At 40.4% G+C, this 24413-nt stretch overlaps 1 protein-coding gene across 2 annotated transcripts in view; it reads right to left on the bottom strand.

The window, feature by feature from the left end:
* ahcyl2b (adenosylhomocysteinase like 2b) overlaps positions 1–24413 on the bottom strand; it is a 38994-nt gene that overhangs the window by 9515 nt on the left and 5066 nt on the right. Inside the window, exons 1-7 of one of the 2 annotated variants that reach the window (XM_053414850.1) lie at positions 9956–9975; positions 4929–5037; positions 1704–1847; positions 1119–1219; positions 893–995; positions 649–743; positions 162–268 (exon numbers count right to left, since the gene is read on the bottom strand). In XM_053414850.1, the coding sequence (XP_053270825.1) occupies positions 162–268; positions 649–743; positions 893–995; positions 1119–1217 (404 nt within the window). In that variant the 5' untranslated portion in view covers positions 1218–1219; positions 1704–1847; positions 4929–5037; positions 9956–9975. Of the gene's footprint in view, positions 1–161; positions 269–648; positions 744–892; positions 996–1118; positions 1220–1703; positions 1848–4928; positions 5038–9955; positions 9976–24413 lie in introns of those variants that run through there. The other variant, XM_053414849.1, reaches the window with a different exon arrangement.

The raw sequence follows: 24413 nt of genomic DNA, 5'->3' as shown, positions 1-24413 counted from the left end.
ATGGTGCTGTTACCATATTAGAAACTCTGCAAGTGTGTAAAAATGTGCTTGCACTCTCTCATTTGAAATAATGAGAAGTGGTTTTATTGGCAAAGCAAAGCATTGAGTCACACTTTTACGATGAATAGAAGCCAAACAAGGACAGGAGCGTGGGTTTGTACCTGTGCACACCGGTGACGCTCTCCTCTACGATGCCCTTGATCTTCTTGAACATATTTGGGTATTTTTTATAAATCCAATGAGTCAGGTCTCCGCCATCATCCAGGATCTGACACAGAAGCAGAGATGAAGAGGGGAAGAGAGGGAGAAAAATTAAGAGAAGATAGTGATGAAAATAAGAAGGAACCAGCTTAAAACTGAAACTAAAACAGTTTCTTTCTTCAAATTTATTCCATAAAATTATTGAAATAACTTATTTCAGTGCAGTCTTGAATAGCAAACAAAAGTTTCACAAAATACATTTTTTAACATTAATCTCCTAAGGCTCCTTCTTGTATTTCTAGCCTCAAAGGCAGGTAACAGCCATTATGCAAAATCTAGTTTCCTGGTAAAAAAATAGCTGGTGATGTGCCACTGTGGGATGTAAATGAATGGTAAGATGATTTTTGCATGCTTTAACAGGCTTCGGTTAGAATGTAGATGTGCTACCATGTTGGGTTGCCAGCCTTCCACGTTGACACAGCGATCGATGCACCACCAGAAGTCATCCTCCGACTCACCCTTCCATGCAAATACACTGAAACCTAGAAAGAGATAGGAAGCGTTTAATACATAAAAAATAGAGTTGAACTGATAAATCAGACAGGAGGAGGAGGAGTGAATATTTAAGAGAGTGAAAGACAGGGGAGATAAAAGGGCAGGTGTCCCACATAGCAACTCCCAAGAGTCTCACCTCCCTCTGCCAGGGCAGCTGCTACTTCGTTCTGGGTGGAGTAGATGTTACAGGCTGCCCATCTGCACTGAGCGCCCAGAGCTGACAGAGTCTCCATCAGCACCTGAAGGAAGGGAGGAGAGCACCATGTTTAGCTTTCTGTTGGAGCTGCTGAAAAGACACAGTATTTATACTGTTTAGGCTGTGAATGAGTGTGTGTGTGTCTGTGTTTTTCTTTCCTACTCACAGCAGTCTGGGCAGTGATATGGGTGCAGCCCACCACCTTGGCACCGGCGAGAGGTTTCTCCCCCTGGGCTCGCTTCCTCAGAGCCATCAGTGCTGGCATCTCTAAAAGAAAAAATAAATAAAGCTATCAGTTGGATGTGTATGGACGGAATTCCAATAATTTATTATCATTGTGTGATTTTGTTTATGTGTGCGTGTGGCTTCCTTCATGATCTGTGAAGTAATTAGGCAATCATATGTAATAATGTGTTGGGTTTTTACACCTGCGGTGGCAGGGGACATATGGTCGCCCAGCAGTGTAGAGAGCTGATACACTCAAACATGCAGAATACAATTTGACCCCAAGCTAATGATACTGTATTTGTTATGTCTAAACTAATGTTTATATCTGCTGAATCAACAGAAAAGGCAATTGTGATTAAGTAAAATGTAAACACAAAAACATGACATATGAAACGTGACTTGAACATAGTTTTGTTTTCAACACTATTTTCAACAATGGTTTATCTGATCTTCACTTAATATACACCGCTTACCCTCATGTTTTCTGTTTGTACGATTAGCTGTGACAAGATTTTTCCTTTACCTTGCTCAGCGATCTCGATCTCTCTGCGTCCGAAGTCGGCCTGTTTGATGTTTTTGATGCAGAAGTCTCCATTGCCCTTGGAGTTCTTTTGCTGTTTGTCCCGAGGAGACGTCTCATCGTCTGAGCTGTCTGTGTATGATGCCGCTGAAAGACAGACACGCAAAATGTTATCGGCAGTATGTCAAGTTGTTTTTCAAAAGCTACAACTAGAGATATTTTCATCATTTAATAATCATGTTATCAATAAAATCTCAGAAAAAGTGAAAAACACTGCAGAATTTTAAAAATGTTTTTTTCCGACTATTCGCCAAAACAGCAAAAATGTTTTCGCTATGTGCAAGGAAATTAAGCCTAATTTGAGAGATGACAACCAGCGAATATAAACCGATTACTCAATTTTCATTTTAATCTTGTACCAATTAATTTTCTGTCAGACTTAATAATAATAATTTCAGCTCTTACATTTTTAGAAACACTTTAAAACAGTATTTTATATTCCCCTCAGACGATTCTTTGATCCAGAAAAAAAACAATTGTGAGTAAAGCTTGTGCTTTTTCCCAACCCACAGATTCTTCACAGCAGCGAGTTTAACTGATTATGAAACTGTGTGAACAATTTCCTCCAACAGAGCTACTGCAGCCTCTTTTCAAATGAAAGAACAAATGTGATTCCAAGAGGAGTGTCAGTGCACCTGTGGAGATAACAACAGGAGTGTCATCAGCATACAGGAGCACATTGATAGTAACACTGTGCGCTGGTTCTGCTTGTGCAGAGCAGGTACACGATAAGAATTTGGACCAGAAGCACATTAAACGTGGGCCTTTAACGATGCTGTTGCTAAACGTTAAGTGTGCAAGATTTTGGTGAAGGGATCGAAATTGAAGATAAAATATTCCTAATGTTGTTTTCACTCGTGTTTCATCTATTATCGTACAAATTGTAGTTTTCTGTAACTTCCAAGCGATACTGTAACACAGCCTGAGAAGAGAGTGTGAAGGTGAAGGAAAATAATATCACAAGCGGGAGGATTTATTATGTCTTTTTCCAAATACAGAAGGGTTTTATATACCTATAAAAGATAAAAGGGATTATAAATAACCCATGACAATGACTTAATGTAATATCTGTTCTCAGTTTGATACCTAAAAGCTTCTTAGGATTCTCCCTTTTAACAATATGGCAACTACTTTGATCATATCACTCTATAAATCTTTAAAGCTTCGCGTTAAACAAATGTGAAATTAATGGTCTTGGGAAAAGTGCTGCTGGTGAGTTCTATGTGCTGTGGGAACCATCAGAGAAATAAGGAGCACTCGAGTGAAGGATTTATGGGAGAAGACAGGCAATCAGCAGATAGGGATGAGAGGAAGAAAAAAAGAAAGAGCATGGAACAGAGTTCAAAGAAGGGGGACGAGACAGTGGGTTAAACAAATGTCTGGAAATCGTTTAACATTGCTAGCATTGACGACTCTGGACTCAAATTACAATGGCTGCTGTTAATAGTTTAAACATAAGAATGCTACAGTGGAGTTGAAAGTGAGCTTGTCAAATCAATGAGTGACATAAATGCTGAATAAGTGCTCTCATCACCCTTGTAACATGTAGGAAGAAAAAAAGCTCTCATGACTTAAGCTTCAGACCAGAGAGAGGAGATTAAGTCCAGGGGAGAGGTCGCATCATAATTCAGGCCCTTTTTCTAAGGAAAATATGTAAGGAGATTTTAGATTATCGTAACATTTTATACATACACACTTCAGCTTCAACCCTGTTGGACGTGGTTTCACATTCTGCTTTAAGATTTGTTACTGGTGATTGGTCTATCAACCCCTCACATCACCTCACCACTGTCTTTTAATGTGTGCTCTTATAAAATATTCTCAAATGACACTGCAGGCGCCAACTGATTTTACTCAAGACTGTAAATCCAGTTTTGCTCATCATGCAAGGAATAACATATAGAACAATCTAAAGCTCCACTCATTATAATCCTAAAGGTAATAAAAATTTTTTAAATCTCATCTTATTTTAGCTGCAGGGGCTCTTAATGTAATCAACTCATTTGTTTACGATTCATTTTAAGTACTGGGTTCTTTTCCTAAGGCTTTTACATGTGATCTTGCTTATGCTATTTTGCAAATTTTACTGTTTCTTATTTGTGTTTTCTTTATGTCCTGGAATGTTTATTTTCTTTGCTAAGCTATATTATAAATAGGATCTCTACCACAATGTATACCACAGTTAAAATAAAGCGTAATGAATGACAAAAGGGCTGTGTGTCTTAATTTTATAATGAAGCAATAATTATTTTTGTCTCGTTTTATTCCTGAAACACAAGGTCGTTTTTTCAGCTGACCCCGATTGGTGTCGGTTGCCTCCAAAAACATGCAGCAGCCAGCAAATGTGCCGGTGGCAAGTCACAGGACCAAAATATTCTTCTCTCAGTTAGAGTACTCAGAATACTTTTTTTAGAACCCTTAACCCGAGGAACTGATTATGGCCCTCCACTAATACTGCCTCAGAGTCCATTTGTCCATCTGCCATCCATCTGTCTGTTCATCATACTGTGCCATGAGTAGAGATGCTGTACAAACAGTATCACACACACAGATTAATTCATTATGCTAATGGTGTCATTGGAAGAACCGTGCACTCTGAATGACCCTTATGCACGGCAGGAAGTCAGAGAGCCTCCAAACACGAAGCAGCTTATGCAGAAAATAAAAATTTGCTAAAAACTCTGCTGCTCTTAGAGAGATGAGGAAAATAAGGGAGGGCCGACGGGGTTAAGAGGAGAGTAAGGAAGTGCCGAAGTGGTGAGGAGGATTATGTCAGACTGCTCTTGGTGCTGTTCAATTTTTTCTCAAAACAAAAGCAATATTTTCTCTGGTCGAGCTTGACATTTTGGAGTATGCAGCAGGCTTTTTCACTTCCCTCTAGTGAATGTACTCCCCTTGTTGCCTGGAGCCTTCATCATTTGTTTATGGATTGATGTAAAGGGTTATAAATCTGTGCTGCACATATGTACGCATCTTTAACCTTCTAAAGTCCCAATTGAGACTGAGGATTTGCGTCACCCATGCCATTCAATTTCAACAACACCCAATACTTCAGCTCACAGTCTTTCTATCCCCCTCTTCAGTCTGTACCTTTGTTAAACCTTGATAAGTAGCTACAGGGATTGAGCAACAGGGAGAGAGTGTGTATGTGCAAATGTGTGCATTTACCTGAGCTGTAGCTGTCTGTGGAGGACTGGGAGATGGAGCGGGACAGAGAGCGCCGGCCGATCTTGGACGGGCGCTTGTTGAACTCCTGTTTCTGGTCGGCAAACTGGATCTGAGGGAGAGAGCAGGAGATCAATACTCAGTTTGGATTTTAACAACTTGGCCTTGTCATCGTGAACTTTCAACCTCAAAGAAGGTGCCAGGCTTTGTACATTCATATACACAGATCCCATATAATTGCACACATTGTGGTTATATATTAATAAGATTATGTTGACACTTTAAATTCCATGACCATTAAAATCAAACTTTGACTTCATCTTTAATCCTTTCGAGTCGGGTAATGCTGCATTTGAAGAGATATTTTTGAAAAAAATGTTTGAGATAAAAAAAGAAATACAGAAGCAGATAGTAAACATAAAAATATAACTACATATCAGTCTCTAGGAAAGGAGACCAGCTTTGATTTCACTCCCACTTTTAACAGATTAAGACAATGAGGCGATTATGAAGCAGCGACAAGGCCAGACGCGGTTTGACAGTTCATCTTGGTCCTGTGAAAAGAGTGGGAGGTGATTGGCTGTTCACTGTAGTCAGCCCACTGTACGGATAATGATTCTATCACTCTGTTAATCTTATAGCCGTTACATCAGAGCCGATAGTCTGGTGCATCATCATTTATTTGCTGATTAGAGTACGAATGGCTGATTTATCACTGCAATGAAACCTCTCAAGAACAAAAAAAGGTAGTTGGGGTATAATGAAGAAAGAAAACACTCAATTGTGTTTTTTCATCCGTCTCAGAAAAGTTGTTGAATAATGCCCTAGGATCAGCATTCATTCTGTCAAGATATGAATTGGAAAGCGAGAGTTTCTGTCAATGTCAGGGTCTTATGACGGTGGTATTGAAAAGCTTAATGGGGTTGATTAAAAAGCGCCGGAACAAACGTCATACCTCGCACAAAAAGCTTGACCTTGAGCGCATGTTTTCTGGTTTTTATCAAAAACGGGTTACAAAACAATTCTGATATTAAGACACAGCCCTCTGTGTGCTTGTACGTCAAACGACAAGAGGTTGCGTATGTGTGTGGGTGTCTTCAGTCACTCGTTCTCTCAATGTGCAAGGCACTGTGTGATTGACACAGGGAAGAGATGCTGTCCAATCAAAACTGACAAGACTGAGACTCATGAAATCAATAACACGATGAACCGCTTTCTCATTTCTGGATTTTGCTTATTTTTCCAGTTCTGTGATCTCCTAACATCCCATAATGAAATTGTGGACTAAAGCATCAACAGCTCTCCAAATAGACAAACATTTTACACAGAAACAGGCAAAACTGTTATGATGTTAGCCTCCAGTCACAGCATCATCTCCCTGCAACCAGCAGCAAATCCAGATTAATTCGCCCTGTCCTCCATTCTCTCCTCTGCTTACCTTTTTCACACGGGGCTCTCCTACTCCCCCATCCTTTTTCTTCTTCAGCATTGCCAAATGTGCATACGTGTGTGTGCAATTCAAGGCTTAGTGCAGTGAATGGAACTCATCATTCAAGGTATGATCATTTCATAGGCTGCTACACCTCTTCTCCCTCAGCCACTTTTTGGGCCCCGCTTTCTCTTGCATCCAGCTCCAACTGGTCAGACCATGCGCCAACAAACACAATACAACAAATTGTTTCCCCCTTCCTTTCTTTCTACCCCCTCCCGCTCTCTTTCTCTCTCTCCTACCACTGTATTCTTGTTTAATTGTTGATTGTTCGAGAGATTGGGATCCTTGAATTAAAACCGAAGCAAAGCTTTACCCCAGTTGACCCTGGCTATTAAGTGCAGCGCTGGAAGGACTGGTTATTGAAAAAGTGATGGAAAACTACTGGGGATGTTTAACTTGATTAAATACAGTTAAACAACAAAATCACTCAATTGTGAATAAGAATGAAGATGAGTTCATAACCATGCATATATACAAATCTATCAGAGGAAGCATGGAGGTCCTGAAGATGTCTAGACGTGTTGCTAAAAAAGCAGGATGGGACTGAGTGGAGCTGTTGTACCAAATGTACAATCAACTGTTATGAAAGGTCTTTCTAATCCAGAAGCAAGAGTGTGAGAGTATTAGGGCCATGTTAAAGAAAAATAAATTCATAGATTTTGGTAGTAAAATATTTACAAGAATAAAGTAATATGTCGGAATTGCGAAGAAAGTCACAACATAATCAATAAATCAAAGTCCTCATACCTGAGGATTTGTGAAATGTATGCTAAAGAATAACTTAAGATGTTCCACATTTTTCATTATAATGCAGGCTAATCTTCAGATACAACCCCTGGAAAATGGCGTGTTGCCTAATATTAGGACTCTATTCATGAAATATTACGAGGTGACCCGAATTTTCCAGCCAATAAAAGAGTCCTTGCAAATGGCTAGAGAGCAAAATACAGAGTGATAGTTCGTCATTTATGAGAGGCTGATTCTGTTAATGAACCCTGACTTCTATAAACAGGTTATAATAGCTCCATTGGTCTCTTCTGGCTTATAGGATGGAGGTTAGATGACGGGCTTTAGGAGCTCAGAGTTGCAGTAAAGGATTGAGGGTCATTTTGGGAGCTCAGGAGGAGGGGATCGAGTGGGCTTACGAGACGTTTTTGGGAAAAGATTACCAAAGGTTAGCTCAGGCCTCAGAACAGAGGGTACTGCCAGAGTGTGACACAGTGGTTTGCTCATTTCTGACAGAGCAAGTGAGAGGACAGAGGTTATCCATGCTGTTTTCACCCCTTAGATATTTCTTAACAAACATTACACTCTTATACTATCTAGATATAAATTCTGATGGCAACAAGAAATTCGATTTTTATTCTACGGCTGATTCTTACCTTAAGTTATGCAGGTTTTTTATTTTAATCATATCAGAATGTGATTGTGATTCTGACTTCATTCATAGAGACAACAGTGTAGGGTTCTAATCTTCAGAAATGTCATCATATAATACCAATTGTTTATAGAACTGACATGACATGAGGCTCAGAGAGATTCGTTATGTAACAGAACGACAACAGCAACACTCTGCTCCTGTACTGGTACATTGGAGTGCTACCCAGGAATAAGTCTGCATGACTCAGCAGCTGCTGAAAAATCATTATGTGGAGCTCCTTCAATCTGTTGAAAATGTAGAGCAGCTGGAGACAGTAATGTCCTTATGTCAACAAAGAACCTCTGGAAATTTACCAGAGGTTCTTGGTAAATTCCTGGATCTGCCCCTTGATCGGCACCAAAGGTTTATGCCTTCTTCCCTGACCCATACTGCACCCCTCCATCAAGTGTCATGTTAATCCCTGCATTTGTTTTTGTTGGATCCTGCTGAAAACCTACCCGCCTTTGTGGAGGTAAAGATCGACTGGGCTTAACACATGAATATCACTTTTTTTCTGTCAAACTTTTCTTCTCCATCAGTCTCTTTCCTATGGCTGTTTATTTTTTCCACCCTTATTTTTTGACGTTTACGATCTTCCATTTGGTCTCTGTTTCGCTGACCTTGCAGTGCACACACCTTTTCATTATGGATGGTGACTGATTGGGAGGCTAATGACATGTGAATAATGAATGTTAATTCAATATTAGGGCCCATGGGAGCTAACTCAGGTCTGCCTCCATAGTCTCATCTGTGTGTTTGGGAATGTGCTTCACATATAAATGGGATTGCAGGGAACCAAGAGAATGAGTTAGTCAAACTCAATTCAGAAGAAAAAAATTCTGTAGTGACCAGAATACACAAGTAACAGCACAGGAAAGAGGATGTCTGGGATACTGAGAGGGAAGCCAGGTCAGGTTTAGCAAGGATGACTTGGACAGCTTGTTCACACTTGTTTTTAACGCCAGAAACACCACACAGATGCAAGTACCCAACACTGATAATGGCTCCTAATGTTGCTTAGCAACAATTACAAATGGGGCTCTTTTCAGTCAGGATTGTGGTGCTATTGAAGGATTTTTATGTTAGCAGGAGGACAAGTATAAAAATGATTTTTCCATTTTTGCTTTGGAGTGAGGTGGTGATGATTTAACATTAATAGTCTGAATACATGTTAATCTTCCCAACTGACATAACTAGCATGCCAAGTCTCCGGAGAGCATGGTTTTGTTCTGTTCTCGTGCTGGGACATTATGTTTCAGGACAGGGTGAATCCCGAGCAGAACACGATCAACAAGCTTGCTGAACTCCATGGGAGCTGTGATGCAGGATGGAGAGAACACCGGAGCCGGCTCGGTAAAAAAACAGAAACCCCTCTGGACGAGAGTGAAAGGAAAGCAAACAGGCGCAGATGTACTCCAGCAGCAAATGTGATGAGAAAGAATCTGTGGTGGTTTGCCCACCATGGACATTTGTTGCAGAGGCAGCTCATCTTGCTGACCTGGCATCTTGCTCTATTCACATCCCCAGGAATTGATTAAGTTTTTCTAGATAAAAACACAAGGGGAAAAGAAAGACAACAAAGGGCCAGACCCTGAGACTTGATGATGTCTGTGGTTGTGGACTTAAATTAACAATGTGTAACTTTGGCCGCTAGGTGTCTCTCAATCAAAACAAAATCAAAAAAAATGTTTTCATGATGTTGTGGGGTCATTGGAGGCGTCATTGTTGCTACTAATGCTGATGAAAATCTACCTGACGCAAATCATGTTGATGTATAAAATAATGTATTCAAGATTCATTCACGTTATGGAGCAAAAAGCAATCAGCAATCGTGGTCAAATTACGAGTGACCAAGATGGGAAAAAAACAGCCGACCGGATAACTGGCTAGCAGTGAGTTTTTGACACAAATAATAAAGCAGCTGGTAAAGCCAATATCACGCAGTTAAAAGGTGACCGACATGAAACATAACGTTGCCTTGAATAAAGTTGGGAATTTTTCTGGTTTTGAATATTGTTAAAAACTTGAATGAGGATAAGGTAATCTATTCTGAATATCTAAAACTAAATGCAGCACTTTGATGCACTGACATTACCACAAACAAATACTCAGCATTACCTTGGTGTGCTGAAACTCTCCGCTCGTCTCCATCATCCGCAGACCCACCAGGCTCCTCATGCCATTTCCTTTTAAGCCTCATTCAATCAAGAGACAATTATAAAACATTCTCCAGGAGAGAAATGTTTTGGTGCTGCTACCAAACATAAGTAAACTCAAGAGTACAGGAGAGAAATTCCTGTCTGCTGCTTGTACAGAGTGTACCCTGACAAACACGCAGGCAGAACAGAAATTAACTACAGACGCTGTAGCAAAAACAATGCAAGGAGGGAGGATTTGGTTACAGGTTAACTTGTTTGTGTAGGAAACTTGAATCTTAGGTGACGGATTACAACAGATCCACCTATAAAGTTTTCATGAAATGTTCCAAACAGGTGTGAAAGCTAAAGGACCAGTCTCTTATACTGTGTATTTTACAGAAGCAGCTAAGAATTTATTTATTTTTATTTCCCCCCAAACAAATAACAACTCTGTAGGTTTACGCAGAGAACAATAGACATGTGAGGTCTAATTCTCCATTTCAGCTGAACTCAAAACAGAAAGATTTAGTCATGTCCTAAAAATCAATGTTTAGCTTATATGTTTCATACTTTTGCAAGTCATTCCAGATCAAATCCACAGGCTCCATAAAAAAAGTTGATGTTTGGCAGAAAATCAACAGTGAATGTTGAAGACTAATCCAAAATTTTAAATAATTACCACCACTGCTTCACAGCTGAGGTTTGACATCCTCAGTGATGCCACTCACGGGTGAATAGTCAGTAAACATCGTTCTAACACATTTATAACAATCTACGTAGGCTTGACATCACCCACTTTACTTTGGCTTGTGTTTAACCAGGGACGGTTGTTTAAGTAGGCAAAATCTGCCAAATACCCACAAAGTTAAACAAACAACAGCTGACCAGTGGCAGCACACCGACTGTTAATGCCGACTGATAACGTCTTGTTTGGAGGGTCCCAGTTCTTAAATGTGAATATTTGCTGATTTTCTTTGACATTTATGATATTAAAATGATCATCTTTAAGATTGAGCTGTTAGTCGGACAATATACGCAATTTGAAGACATTGCCTGGGACTTTAGTATAATGACATGGAAATTAACAATTTTTATATTTAAAGCGAATAAATAAATAATTCACTGGTAGATAGATAGTTAATTGCAGGATATAAACTACCAATATTTCTCAGAGTTTCTATCTTATAACCATATATCAGAGATTGTCATTTTTTTGAAAATATAAATTAATTCTACGACAAAAGCAGGTTGAGATACCTTCATTTGATGCAACGCTATGTTTGTTGTGTATTTACTCAGCTGCCACTATAAAGATAAAGGCTGGTGTGTGATACACACAGCTGTGTTGTCTGCAGGGGGTTTACATCTGTCCCATTTGAAAATCCCCTCCTCACAGGTTGCCTCTGTGGGTGTTCCTCTGAAAAATTTCAGTTTCTCAAAATTAGGTCTTAGGCTGTGACTACATGAGGTATGAATCTCTGTGCGAGGTCCTTTCCTGCTTTATTTGAAGTCATTGCACACCAGAAGAGATTAATCGTATGTGTTTCCAGACCTGTGTAGGAAGGAACTTGATCCTAATCAAACACAATGGGGTCATGGGATGGAGCAGAGACCCCTGCAGCAACACAACACTGGGCCTCTCGAGCTGTCGAGTCGGGTCTTAGGTCCTCTCTAGTCTCCGCACATTGGAAACATGTCACCTGAACCTCCCTATTGACCTCCTATGTAAGGTGGCTTGAGATAATGTATATTATGATTTGGCGCTATACAAATAAAATTCAATACAATTATTGTTGCACTATGAAAAGATGGTTGAAAGATGTTATTGGATCTGAGTGAAGTATTTGAAAGCTACCATAAAAACAAGCCATGTAAGAGCATGGCATCATTCATGTCTTTTTTTCGTTGATTGGCCTGACTTGCGTACCATCCCACCACCTGCTGTATCACTCACCGACACGACTGCGCGGACCTAAAGCCTCGGGGCGTACAGTTACGCGTTCACAGACTGCCGTGTTTACTGAGCTGAGCAGGGAGAAACAGAAAGCAGTGGTGTTGTATAATCACTCGAGGGATATCCCTGCTGACACGAGGTAATGTGCTGTAAAGAAAATTGAAATTTGATGATGTTCATGAAGGCAAAATGGTTTACTTTGGCTTAATTTGCTGCAATGCAGGTGGACTAAAACAGTCTTGGCACTGCATTGCTCAGCTCCTCTTCATCCTGAACTGCTCAATAAGGGAACGCAACCTTCTGTGCTACATGTTTCTGATCCATTTAGTCATTCTATGCTAAAAGACCATACTAGCACAAACTAAGCAGACGTGATTCTTATGGTTTCACAGGACAGGACTACGTTTCTGGTGCCAAATGTTATTACATAAAGATACCTCAAATTCAACTAAGAAAGATATTTGCATGCAGCGTCATGTTCTACAGCAGCTTTAAATTGTGAGCCTCTGCTCAGTAGCTCATTGGGAACGTGGGAGGAATGTGTCTGGTGAACTGAGGACAACAGAGATAAGTATAAAAGAGGAAACTGAAGCCCAGTCTCTTAACATTAAATTAAATTCAAAAACACTGATTTGTAGAACATCTTATTACAACCCTATAGAGACAAATTACAACAGCTGTGATTTCTGATAAAAGACTGTTGAAGTAAAACTGAACAAGGAGGATTGCTATGAAATCCCAAAACAGCTAAGTAGGGTTTTTTTTATCCACTTCCGACAGTCAGTGAAAAATTCTGCAAGATGAAGCTATGTGAAGTCACTGGAGTTATATCACAATACAAATACATTGAGGAGTTAGTCAAGCAACATAAGAGTCATGACCAAGCCTCAATAATTTAGTCATGGGTCTGCCTACCTGCTGATCCAACAACAAACTATGTAAGCCAACTTTAGAGAGAATGAAACCTGTGGATATTTCTTTGGTTGATGGAAGACTAGTTAAAAGGTTACAGTCTATCATCCAGTGAATCTGGAGCCTGGAAATCTACCTGAACCAGGGAAGAGATTGAGAGACGCACAAGAAGCAAACCAAGCCTGGCTAGCAGAGACCTGGTGCCACATCCTCCGTCACGGAAACACGAGGAGAGAGAACAGGAGTTAGCATTCTCCACCAGAACCAGAGGGAAGCTGTTTGTACCTGCTCATGCTGCTCCCCTCTTGGGGGGGGACTTTGTGGCAGGCAACACAGACTGTGCTACAGCCAGGGGAACGCCAGGGAATCAAAGGTCTGTATTTTCTGTGCATTATCTTGAGAGATACTGTACCTCTTCTTGGTGCGTCTGCCCTTTGACCACATGAACAACAGTTGCAGAGAATGTGCTCATGTAACTATTATATTTCACCATTTCGTCACACTCGTCAATGAACTGATATTAGATGATCAATGTTGACTAAAAGTCCAGACATTTTTTCCAGAGTTTCTCTTTCATATATGAGGAACGCAACACGATATTATCTGGGTCAGGCGTGTTTACAACAGGAAAATGTCCACATAATCAGGCGAAGGATAACGCCTGTGAAGAGCAGGACATGACGTATAAATTCTGCCAAAGAAAGCACATTTTTGTTAACAGCACATCCTCACTCGCTTGGTGCTCATCACCAAAAGCTCTCAAACGTCATTGTTTTTCCAAGCAGACATCTTTGTTGGTGACGTCTCCCAATTGTATTTTTTCCTCCAGTTTCTCATCCATTGTGTGCTCGCTACGTAGGAAAACTTCCGGGAAACAGTCCAAAACAACTGACTCAGACATTTGAATTCTCTTCTCACGTGAAGCCCATTCAAGGACTTCAAGGCATGTATGAGAGCAGCTTAAAATATATCTCTTCTACTCATTTTATGGGATGTGATCAATACTGGAAATTTGTAGCAAAAGGTGCTTTTCAAGCCTGAATCACACCATTAGCAGTCGGCCGCACTGGACCGAAACTTAAGAGTCAGTGTAGTGGTGACCCATTTCAAAGTGAAAACATTAGTTGCTACTACGGTATTTTCAAGTGATGTGACAACACCTACACTGTTACGGGAAGCTAGCACTGACCAGGAAATCTCATGTTACCATGCAGACACTCTGTATCGGGGATGGGTGGATGAGTGTGTTGGCACAAAGCAGCTCATGTCAGTCAGACTTGTGATAGGCATCACACAGACCAATCACCTTTAGAAAACATTCAATACAGATCAAGACAACAATCACAGTGGTGGGCTTTTCAGATATACGGAAAAAATAGCAGCAAAGTTCCTTCTAGATAATCTCTATAGCCTCAGATGACTTTTACCAGCATATCTAGTGTCTTGCTTTGATGAATTTTTCCCCCACCGTAATGCCTGGCGGTAAAATCAGGCCAAGTTTCCATGTGATGATAACGGTATATTACCTGATGACTAAACAAAGTTAAAAGGAGAACACACAGATCGGACCGGTCTAAGTGCAAGGATGAGTACTCTTAAATCAAAGTGGCATTGGACTGTTAATAGCTTTATGTTTAGATGCCGTCTGCCAAAAGGCCTGGAAAAGTGAGTGATGGTGTTAAAAAAAAGACTTGGTGCAGGGAGAGGAAAAGGGGAACATGTTCTGTTAACGGCTTAATGCTACAAACAAATGTCTGGAAATATCCTCAAAGCTAAATCCTAAAACTGCTTCTGCCAGACTGTCCCCAATCTGCAAGTAATTTAGGGACAAGTAAATCAGGCCTGTAAGTCCGGGTGTTTTTAAATCAGTTAAAATGTTATTCTTGTAATTTGTTTCAGAATGATCAATGTATGGTTTTGGAAAAATAATCGACTATTCGCAAGCATATGCAGACACGGACACACACAAAACCACACATACACACACACACTTGTTAACAGTCACAACCAAGTGTCTCAAAAAAACTCAGTCCATCAGATCCTCCATAGGGTGCATATAAATATCAGCAGTGTGTTAACCTATCATCAGACGCTTGGTACACAGGATTTGTTGGCAGTTGGAATGGAAAAGCATAATGTTGTGTCATCTTGTTACCTGTACATTTGGCCTTGGCTCTAGAAGCAGTCATTTTGTATAGCCATCTTTTAGTCCCTGCATGATGAGAAGCTGCGGGACAAAGCAGCGGCTGTCTGGTTTTTCAGATCTCTTACGCACACCAGAAGATGTGCACTTACACATTCTTTATTTTCTCTGCGTTTTAGTCACTTCCTCGATTTTCCGTTCTCCCTTCCTTCTTTCCTAGTAACAACCCTCTTCCTTACACAGCTTGATGCAGCCTGGAGAGTACACCACAGTTTATTATGTGCATGTTTTAAAGAAGCCCTTGGATGACACTTCAAAGAGGTGCAGAAATGTTTCTCAGCATTTTCAACTGCTATTCCTGGATTACTTTTGTGCTTGTGTGGAAGAAAACCAAAAATAGAAGATCAGACAGAGAGGTGTCTGTGTTTTCCTCCTTCTGCTCGTCTCCCTTTGCCATTCTACCACCACTCTGCATAGTCTCACAACTTCCCTGGATCTGTTTTTGAAGCTACATCAAGTACAATCCCAGCGAACCTGGGATAAGCTGTCCTCTGATTCAACTCACAGAGCACTGATGTCCAACAATAACAAAGATAGAGACTGTGCTGTTTACTGCCACAGACTCGAAGACACCGATGTGTACCAAGACAGGGCCGACAGGTTTGATTCTTATGTTGACTGACACATTCACTGACAATCAAGCCTGATGCTATTATTGATAGTATAGGACAGTCTGTCACAGACTGGGCCACTCTGTCCCTTGATGATTCCTGGCTTCATTTAGACACAAGAGCAGTAGATTGTCAACTAACAGACATTTGGCAAGTTGAATGACCAGTGGTCTCAGCTTCTATAATGGGAAACAGCAAAGTGGGGAATACTTACGCTATATCACTGTGCACATTTTATATATCTATTTATTTAAGTTAGCATTGAGAAAAGGGCATTTTTTAAATGTATTTAAATAAATAAAACTCCTACATTTAGATCCATATTCTCTCATGTATGAATTTATATACTGGTCAAACTTGCATATTCATATACCAGCTAACCAATTTTACATAAAGTCTGTTGAGATTTAATCGCCCAGCAGGGGGCTGCATGCATGTTAACTGTCATTAACACCGAACATCTGACTAATGCTCAGTTTTGTATGTCAGTGGCACTTTCTAAGCTTACAGTCAAGTTACTAAGTAGAATCACCTTTGTCTTCTTAACGAGAAAATGCTTTGTCAGAGAAATAAAGAGCAAGAACAGCAAAAACAGCTCCTTTCTCTTACAGTTGAGACAAACAATTCTGATGTTTGCAGGCTCATAAACCTGTTGTGTAAAATCAAAAGAATACCTTTCATTTTGAAAAAAATTATTCCATAGAACAGTAGGCATTTTAAAAACCATTCTGCCTGAAGTTAAGACCACTGGTGTAAGACTCTCGCTATAAGTGTTACAGCTCTGAAGCTGCTAATCTCTGGCCCTGACTGCACACAGGCATGTATAGGCAGGGAGCAACGCAGACAAGCGATATTGACAAAAAGATGAAAATATGTATGTAAATATTCACAAGAGCATGAAGAGACCATGAATGAATGCCTGTCAATGTAGGCCCTTGTGTAATGTTCATGAGTAGAGATGGGTGGTATGTGTGAGCCAGCTGTTATGACCTTGACATTACATTGGTCATTCCTAGGTCAATATGGCAGAATGGCACTCCAATGCACAATTATCCATATGACAAAGTGCTTTTATGCCTATTGTGACCAACAACAGGCAGTTAGATGGCATCAACAAGAAATGAGGCTGACGACAAACAAAAAGCGGCACAAGTACTCAAACAGAAGGCGGCTGCTCCAAGTGGCTCATTAACCCACCTCTCATCAAATAGTCAGCAATTCCTGAGCCCTCTGACCAATAGCACGATGAGAAGAAGGGAGGAGACAGCTAGTATGTTGGTGTGTGGGTGTGTGCTGTGCACGTGTGTGTATCAGAGTGCTGCCCTAAGGGGGCTGTGATGTAAGAATGACTCCTGCTGATTAATATACAGATTAATATACAGAGACAGAAGTGTTCAAATCGTAAATAATGGCACACATGCATGCACACACGCACACAAACACACACACACAATCATGAGTAAAATACACTCACACATCCATTACCATGCCTACACTTGACAGCTACTGATCCCACATGCTATTACCAGTGCTGTTATGCGTGCCCCCACACATTTGTACTACAAACAAATGTCAGCTCCATGTTAGCACAAAAGGGAAATAATCCTTCAGAAATGTGAATATTGAATAAAGATGCTTGGACATTATGAACGGAATCTCTTTGGCAATATTGGATTAATGTACAAATAAGAGAAGACCCCTGACCTTAGGGTGTGAAAATGTCAAAAATAACTAACTCACAATGTTTGAGAAAGTGAAAAATGACTGCGTCTTTGCCAACATTTAACGGGTTCTTTTTTCGCCTATGTCACATCCTTCCACCAGGTTTTATTGAAATTCCAATTTCTGACAAGCCAACCATCAACCAACAAACAGGGGCAAGAACATAGTAATGGTAATGAAAATAACTAGGTTTGGTGAAAATAAATAAATTGATAATTGTAATTGACTGCAAGGCCCTGCATGACCAAAGTGCTGCTATAAAACGACTGAAAGTATCCACGGCTGTCTAATGTGAGCATTACCCACTAGAACAATCTCTGTCCTTCTGATATGGTCCGATAGTCATTGTAAAAACCAGGGACACTAATACTAGAAGAGAACAGGCAATGAATGATGGGGTTTAGTGACAGATTAAACCCTACCTGCTTCTTAACAGAGAGGGAGGGGATGAGAACAGACTTCACACTCAGGGCTTCCTCTCTTATGTGTTCTTCTCTTTCACATGGCTTCTCCTTGTTATCTTCCACTTACGGGAGGGAGAGTGCCAAGAATGCAGGCTTCAAATGTCCTTCAAGGACAAGTCAGAGCTTTCATCAGGCTTCTTTCTTACAAGCAAACCATTTTAATTAAGAGTGTTCCTGAAATCTCATTAATAAATTATAGGATCGTTGAATATGTTTTTTAATAATTTATGATTTGTATGCAGCTAATCACTACAGGAATAGGGTTTTACCCTAAATGACGTATAAAATATGCATCCAGGTGTTTTATTATCCTTAACTATTATAACTACTCACCACTCTATAACGTTTTCTCAGATGAGAGAGAAAACAATCTATTGCATACAGTAGATGACATTTGACCCAGTGATGGATCAACAATTCTATGGATTTTACGCAAATTAAACAGTGAGCTGTGTCTACTGTATATCCATCAACCCATCTATCCAGTAACGTGACCATCCATCCCCATCAGGACACTCTTTTCACCACATATTCTACCACTCCAGCTCTGAAGAGGAGAAAAAATCCTTTAGTCAGATTGAAAAACAAATAGATTGATAATGTCTATCATTAAGCTAAATGACACCAGGAACTCTTCCATAAACATAAGAGAAAAAAGAAAAACATTTTTAAAGATTACTAGATACAAAAGACTAAAATTGAAGCATCTCTGGAATGGCATGTTTGGGTCTTTTTTTCCGTCTACTCTTGATTTGCCAAAAATTGACGTCTCTCCCTGCAGGGAAAGTATAATTACATCAAAGTCACAGAGACGGGGGTTGTGCTGGTCTATTTCTGAATAACCCATAATGGGGTCAATAATCTATATTAAATACAGAGTGTGAAGCAATTATTTAAATGGATTTTGTTTTCTGATATTGTTGGTTAGTGTTAGCTTACCAAGGAGGTTACGTTTTTTCGCACCCGTTTGTTTGGTTGTTGGTTTGTTTGTCTTTTCGCAGGTTACGCAGAAACTGCTGAACTGATGTCTAATCGAATATTTGTTGGAAGGATGAGACATGGGCCAAGTCACTAATACAATTTTGGTACGGATACAGAACAGTACAGTTTCTGTTTTAAGTTGCTATCCTCTTCCTGTCTTTCAGGGTATCGGTGGTTTGGTCTGACTAATAGGAAGCTGGGCAGACAGATGGGTGTGTGGGGGTTCATTTCAGGCTTTGAGAGGGCACTTTTGTGAGGCAGCACTTTTTGAACACAATGTTGGCCCTTTGTTCGCATGCAGTGCTCGGGTATGGAGCTGCATTCCTCGTCATGCTGCATAGCGAGTTCAGTGTAAATGTCCACTACTGTCTACTGATCCTCAGGCTACACGACCAAACACACATAGACACACACACTACGAATGTGTTAGTGCTCGCTCACTTGTTCAATTGTAACGGCACCAAGGGGTTTAAAATTTCACACTACGTTGGTTCCTTGTGAAGAAACAGGTTCCAGGAAAAGTGAGCGCTCTCCTTTTCCCTCCACTCACCGTTCCAGGAACCAGACGCGTGTAAGATAGCTTTAGATGGGGAGATGTGTAACTCAATGAGCTGCACACGCTCAGTTAGATCAAGCTGCAATGACGAGGCAGGAAATGAGTTACAACTGGGGAACCACACGTTCGGTTATGTGTGGGAGGTACACTTAGGAGCAGTGAGGCACAGACGGCGTCGCCGTCACGGCGATGACACCAATACAAGCTTAAAAATAGAGAGACCACACCAAAGAACTCAAGTCCTAAATCCAAAGAGCCACATGTCAGAAACCAGGGCCAAGCTGACCTGATTCTACGCCTTGGGAAGTGTTAGGACTCCAATATAGTGAGTGTGAAAATAGAATTTGGCATGTCGAGCCCGGCTCAAAGTACAACAGCCAGTGCCATTCTATCAGCTATTGACTGAAATTGGAAAGTTGGGTAGAAAGATGAAGTTTGGTAGGTTTAAACTTCATTTAGAAAAACAATTCGGCAGCAAACATTGATCGCAGCAGACGCTGACAGAAATCCTGAAAAGGGGCTGGCAGTTCAAGTGTTTTGCATGTTTTCAATCCCATAGAGAACAGCCACACATCTTTAATGTCAAGGCAATCCTCATTAACTATTGTTTTGCAAATGTCACAAAAGGTCTATTATCATTCCAAGAGCTAAAGACCAGTATTCAAATTGCACTGACATTTATTAAAGTGCGCTATCATTTGAATATGGCTTTGATTAAAACCAATACATGGGTTTCACTTCATACAGATTCGACCCAATATTGCACAGAGAAACACATTGAGTGTCACTCAAACACACATTAGAATGTGTGTGTGTGTGTGTGTGTGTGCGTGCGCAATGCAGTACAGATACATGACTTGAGCCTGTCGGGCCCGTTGACAGGTTGGGCCAGGTTCAGACAAGAATTCTGAAATTATATACGAGATCAGGTTGGGTTCGGTCACGCTGGCTTAGCCATCAACTAAATTTTGTACACTATACATGCCTGTAATCAGGGAAACATTGGAGTCAGGTCAGGTTCAGATACAAATAACAGGATGCAAGTCGGGTTCGGGTCAGGCTCTAGTTTGTTCAGGATCGGACAGGTTCAGACAGAAAATTGTAGCTGCACTCTGGTGTGCAAGTACAGCCAAAACTGACCATGGACATATTAAGTATGTAGCTTAAGTACTAGTTTCATTGCTGAATTACACAATAACAGCAGTCTGCTTTGATATATGGGTTAACTATTTTTTTTAGAAATGCCTATTTAAAATCTGTGACTATTAATACATTTTTTAACTTTATACATTTGCAGATTTACATCTATTTATTAACAATCATTCTTTAATAGGTGTGTGTCCTCTTTAGGAAAAATTTGGAGAATCTATTAAATACATACAAACCGGAAAGAAACTAAAAGGACCGACAGCCTGTTTCGGCCTCTGTGGCCTGTATGAAGTTGGTCAGTGAAGTGTGATCTCACACATGCCTTTGCTGTGTGAGATGACACTGCGACAGGGCAGACCGTACAGGAACACAATGAGACTGTGAGAACAATAGACATGGGGCCTGAAAACAAGAAACACCAGAGGAAGTGGTGTTCTGCGAGGGCTGTAGATTGTAATCTAGATAGAGAGGACTAATTGCTTAGTTGAGGTTTATTTCAGTAGTCTATTGATTGATTTGATGAAAAGTACAAAGTATTGTTGAGTAGGTAAAAATGAGGCAATAAAACAGGACCAGCCCCACATAGAGATGAGATTAAGCGAAAATGTATCAAACTAAAATTAAGTGCTGTGGTAATTAAAGGAAGAGCAGCATGAGAGCACCAAAGAAAGACAAGAATAGTGAAGCTCTCGCTCATAGGTCATTCAAAAGACCCAAGAGAAGTGCACTGATGGCAAAGCTGGGCAAAAATACACCCTCTTCAATGGGTGATGGAGGCAGCTAAAACTAGTCATATTACAAAATAGCATCACTGGGTTCCTACAAGCTTTTATATTTTGAGGCAACATGTGCAAATAAACTGAATGAGTTCTGATGACAAACACGCTTGGATTAAGTTTGTGAGCCCAACAACAAACAGATTTAACAAATACTACCCAATAGTCATTTTTTGACTGGGATCACTGTTGAATATGATAGCAGGGATCACTTGTTTTTGTGACCCATCCATGCTGTGACAAGTGCAACTTTTTCTCCTCTGCAATAACAAAATCCTGCTGTGACATCTGAACGTGCTGTAGAGTTTTTAGGCATGTGCTGAGGTTTCAGAACATCAAAAGTAAACAAACATATTTGCTCCAGTTTAAAGTGGAACAGCTGATGTGACTGAAGACAGACAGCCTCTGATGAGACATGCACTTAAGTTTACATTTTGGATAATTTATTTCTCTGAAGCGTTCTCAAAACCCGACTTTTGCTCAGTTCAGTTCGGATCAGGACTGACTCACCCAAGACTGGAAAACCTGCTTTAGAAAAAGTGCTCCAGTCATTACATTAGAGAATCTAGTGTGATATAAATGTTGAACAATTAAGTACGGCCATCGAAGAATGTTATAAAATGATTAATTAGCCCTTAATAAGCAAAAGCTTCCTGCTACAGGTAGATACTATAGAATGTAAATGATACACACCATTTTTTCTTCCTGCATAACAGGCTAGCTACATGACCTGTAATCTAATACCTACAGCATTTAAAGGGGGTAAAGGGAATGCAAATCATCAGACACAGCACGGTTCATTATGTACCGTTACTGAAGAGACAAAGTCAGCCTCTCTTCCTTTCTGTTTTGTGTTCTTCTCACTCCCAGAGCCATGGTCTGTCCATTATCTTGCCGGGCACCTCAATGACCTCTGACAATGGTCAAACTTACTTCCTGTCCTACCTGATGACTCAACCAATGAAATCTCCTGTCAGCACTTGAATCCACACAACTGTTCATAATCTAATACAGTGCTGCCAGAAGAAAGCAGGGACTTTAAGGTGATCTCCTGTCACTGGGTTTCCAAACGCATTTGAATGATACTTTCAATATAAATGGGCCGGCCATATTTAGACACTTCAATATGATAGAAGTTCAGTCATTTGTGTTGGGCCTGTTGTGAAGGATAGCCTGGCTATAATTAAAAACGAGCTGAGCATACCACAATCAAATATGTGCATGTCTTTCCCGTCTGACACCTACAGTCAATTATTCAAATAATATGCTTTAACTGCATCAGTGTTTTCTACCATTATGGATTGTTTAGAGGTGAAATAACATTATAAACTACTAGTCTATGCAAGCGCAAAAAGGGTATACTGTGTGGCAGTTTAAATTCTTTCACGAACACCCTCTGTGATCTCACCAACTGTGAATTTTGAATATTTATTTTAATAACTTTAATTTTATATCGCCTTTCAAGGGACGCTTTATACATTTGAGGGAGAAGGATGTATTTAAGGTGACAGAGACAAAGACAAGGACAGATTGTATCAGATCAGGTATTGTGCATTTTCAAAAAGATGAGTTTTGAGTTGTTTTTTGAATGTCACTGGGGATGTGGCATTGCGAATCTCAACTGGAAGAGCATTCCAGAGGGCGGGGAGTGCACGCTAAAAGCTCTGTCTCCAAAATTCCGCAGTCTGGTGTTGGGGATGATGAGCAGAGTCCGCTCAAAGGATCTCAGATTCCTTGATGGGGTGCAGGGTCGAAGTAGGTCATATATGTGTTGCAAGGCCTTGGAGGGATTTGTCAGTGAGCAGGAGGACTTTGTGGGTGATCTGGGATTTGGGAGCCAGTCGAAATGGATGAAAGCTCAAAATTCATGTACAGATGCGGAAGACTGAGTGACCAGTAGATCAATAACCAACATTCCCTTTGTCTCCTTTTTTTCAGGAAATATCTCTTAAGTCACAGTGGTGCCACATTCCACTGACATTTAAAAAGTCACTGTGGTAATGTGGATTGGAGATAGACCTTTTCAAAACCAATGAGATCTTGACATGTAAATTTTCTCTACAAACACTTATTACATCTTCATAGCTGCAATCATACTTGTTAATATTCCTTCTGACATACATAAAATACATCCAATCCAAATCACTCCAGGAACACAATGTAATACATACAGTTAGGTCCATAAATATTTGGACATTGACACAATTTTCATCATTTTGGCTCTGTAAACCACCACAATGGATTTGAAATGAAACAATCAAGATGTGCGTTAAGTGCAGACTTTCAGCTTTAATTTGATGGTATTTACATCTAAATCAGGTGAACGGTGTAGGAATTACAACACATTTTATATGTGGCACCCCCTTTTTAAGGGACCAAAAGTAATTGGACAAACTAATATAATCATAAATGTAATTGTCACTTTTAATACTTGGTTGCAAATCCTTTGCAGTCAATGACAGCCTGAAGTCTGGAACCCATAGACATCACCAGACGCTGGGTTTCGTCCCTGGTAATACTCTGCCAGGCCTCTAATGCAACTGTCTTCAGTTCCTGCTTGTTCTTGGGGCGTTTTCCCTTCAGTTTTGTCTTCAGCAAGTGAAATGCATGCTCAATTGGATTCAGGTCAGGTGATTGACTTGGCCATTGCAGAACATTCCACTTCTTTGCCTTAAAAAACTCTTTGGTTGCTTTCGCAGTATGCTTTGGGTCATTGTCCATCTGCACTGTGAAGCGACGTCCAATGAGTTCTGAAGCATTTGGCTGAATATGAGCAGATATTTCCCGAAACACTTCAGAATTCATCCTACTGCTTTTGTCGGCAGTCACATCATCAATAAATACAAGGGAACCAGTTCCATTGGCAGCCATACATTCCCACGCCATAACACTACCTCCACCATGCTTCACTGATGAGGTGGTATGCTTTGGATCCTGAGCAGTTTCTTCCCTTCTCCATACTCTTCTCTTCCCATCATTCTGGTACAAGTTGATCTTTGTCTCATCTGTCCATAGGATGTTGTTCCAGAACTGTACAGGCTCTTTTAGATGTTTTTGGGCAAACTCTAATCTGGTCTTCCTGTTTTTGAGGCTCACCAATGGTTTACATC

Source organism: Pleuronectes platessa, chromosome 22, assembly GCF_947347685.1.
Source record: "Pleuronectes platessa chromosome 22, fPlePla1.1, whole genome shotgun sequence".
Classification (NCBI taxonomy): Eukaryota; Metazoa; Chordata; class Actinopteri; order Pleuronectiformes; family Pleuronectidae; genus Pleuronectes; species Pleuronectes platessa.
The sequence above is the reverse complement of the archived record's forward strand: the minus strand, read 5'-3'. Positions and strand labels throughout refer to the sequence as shown.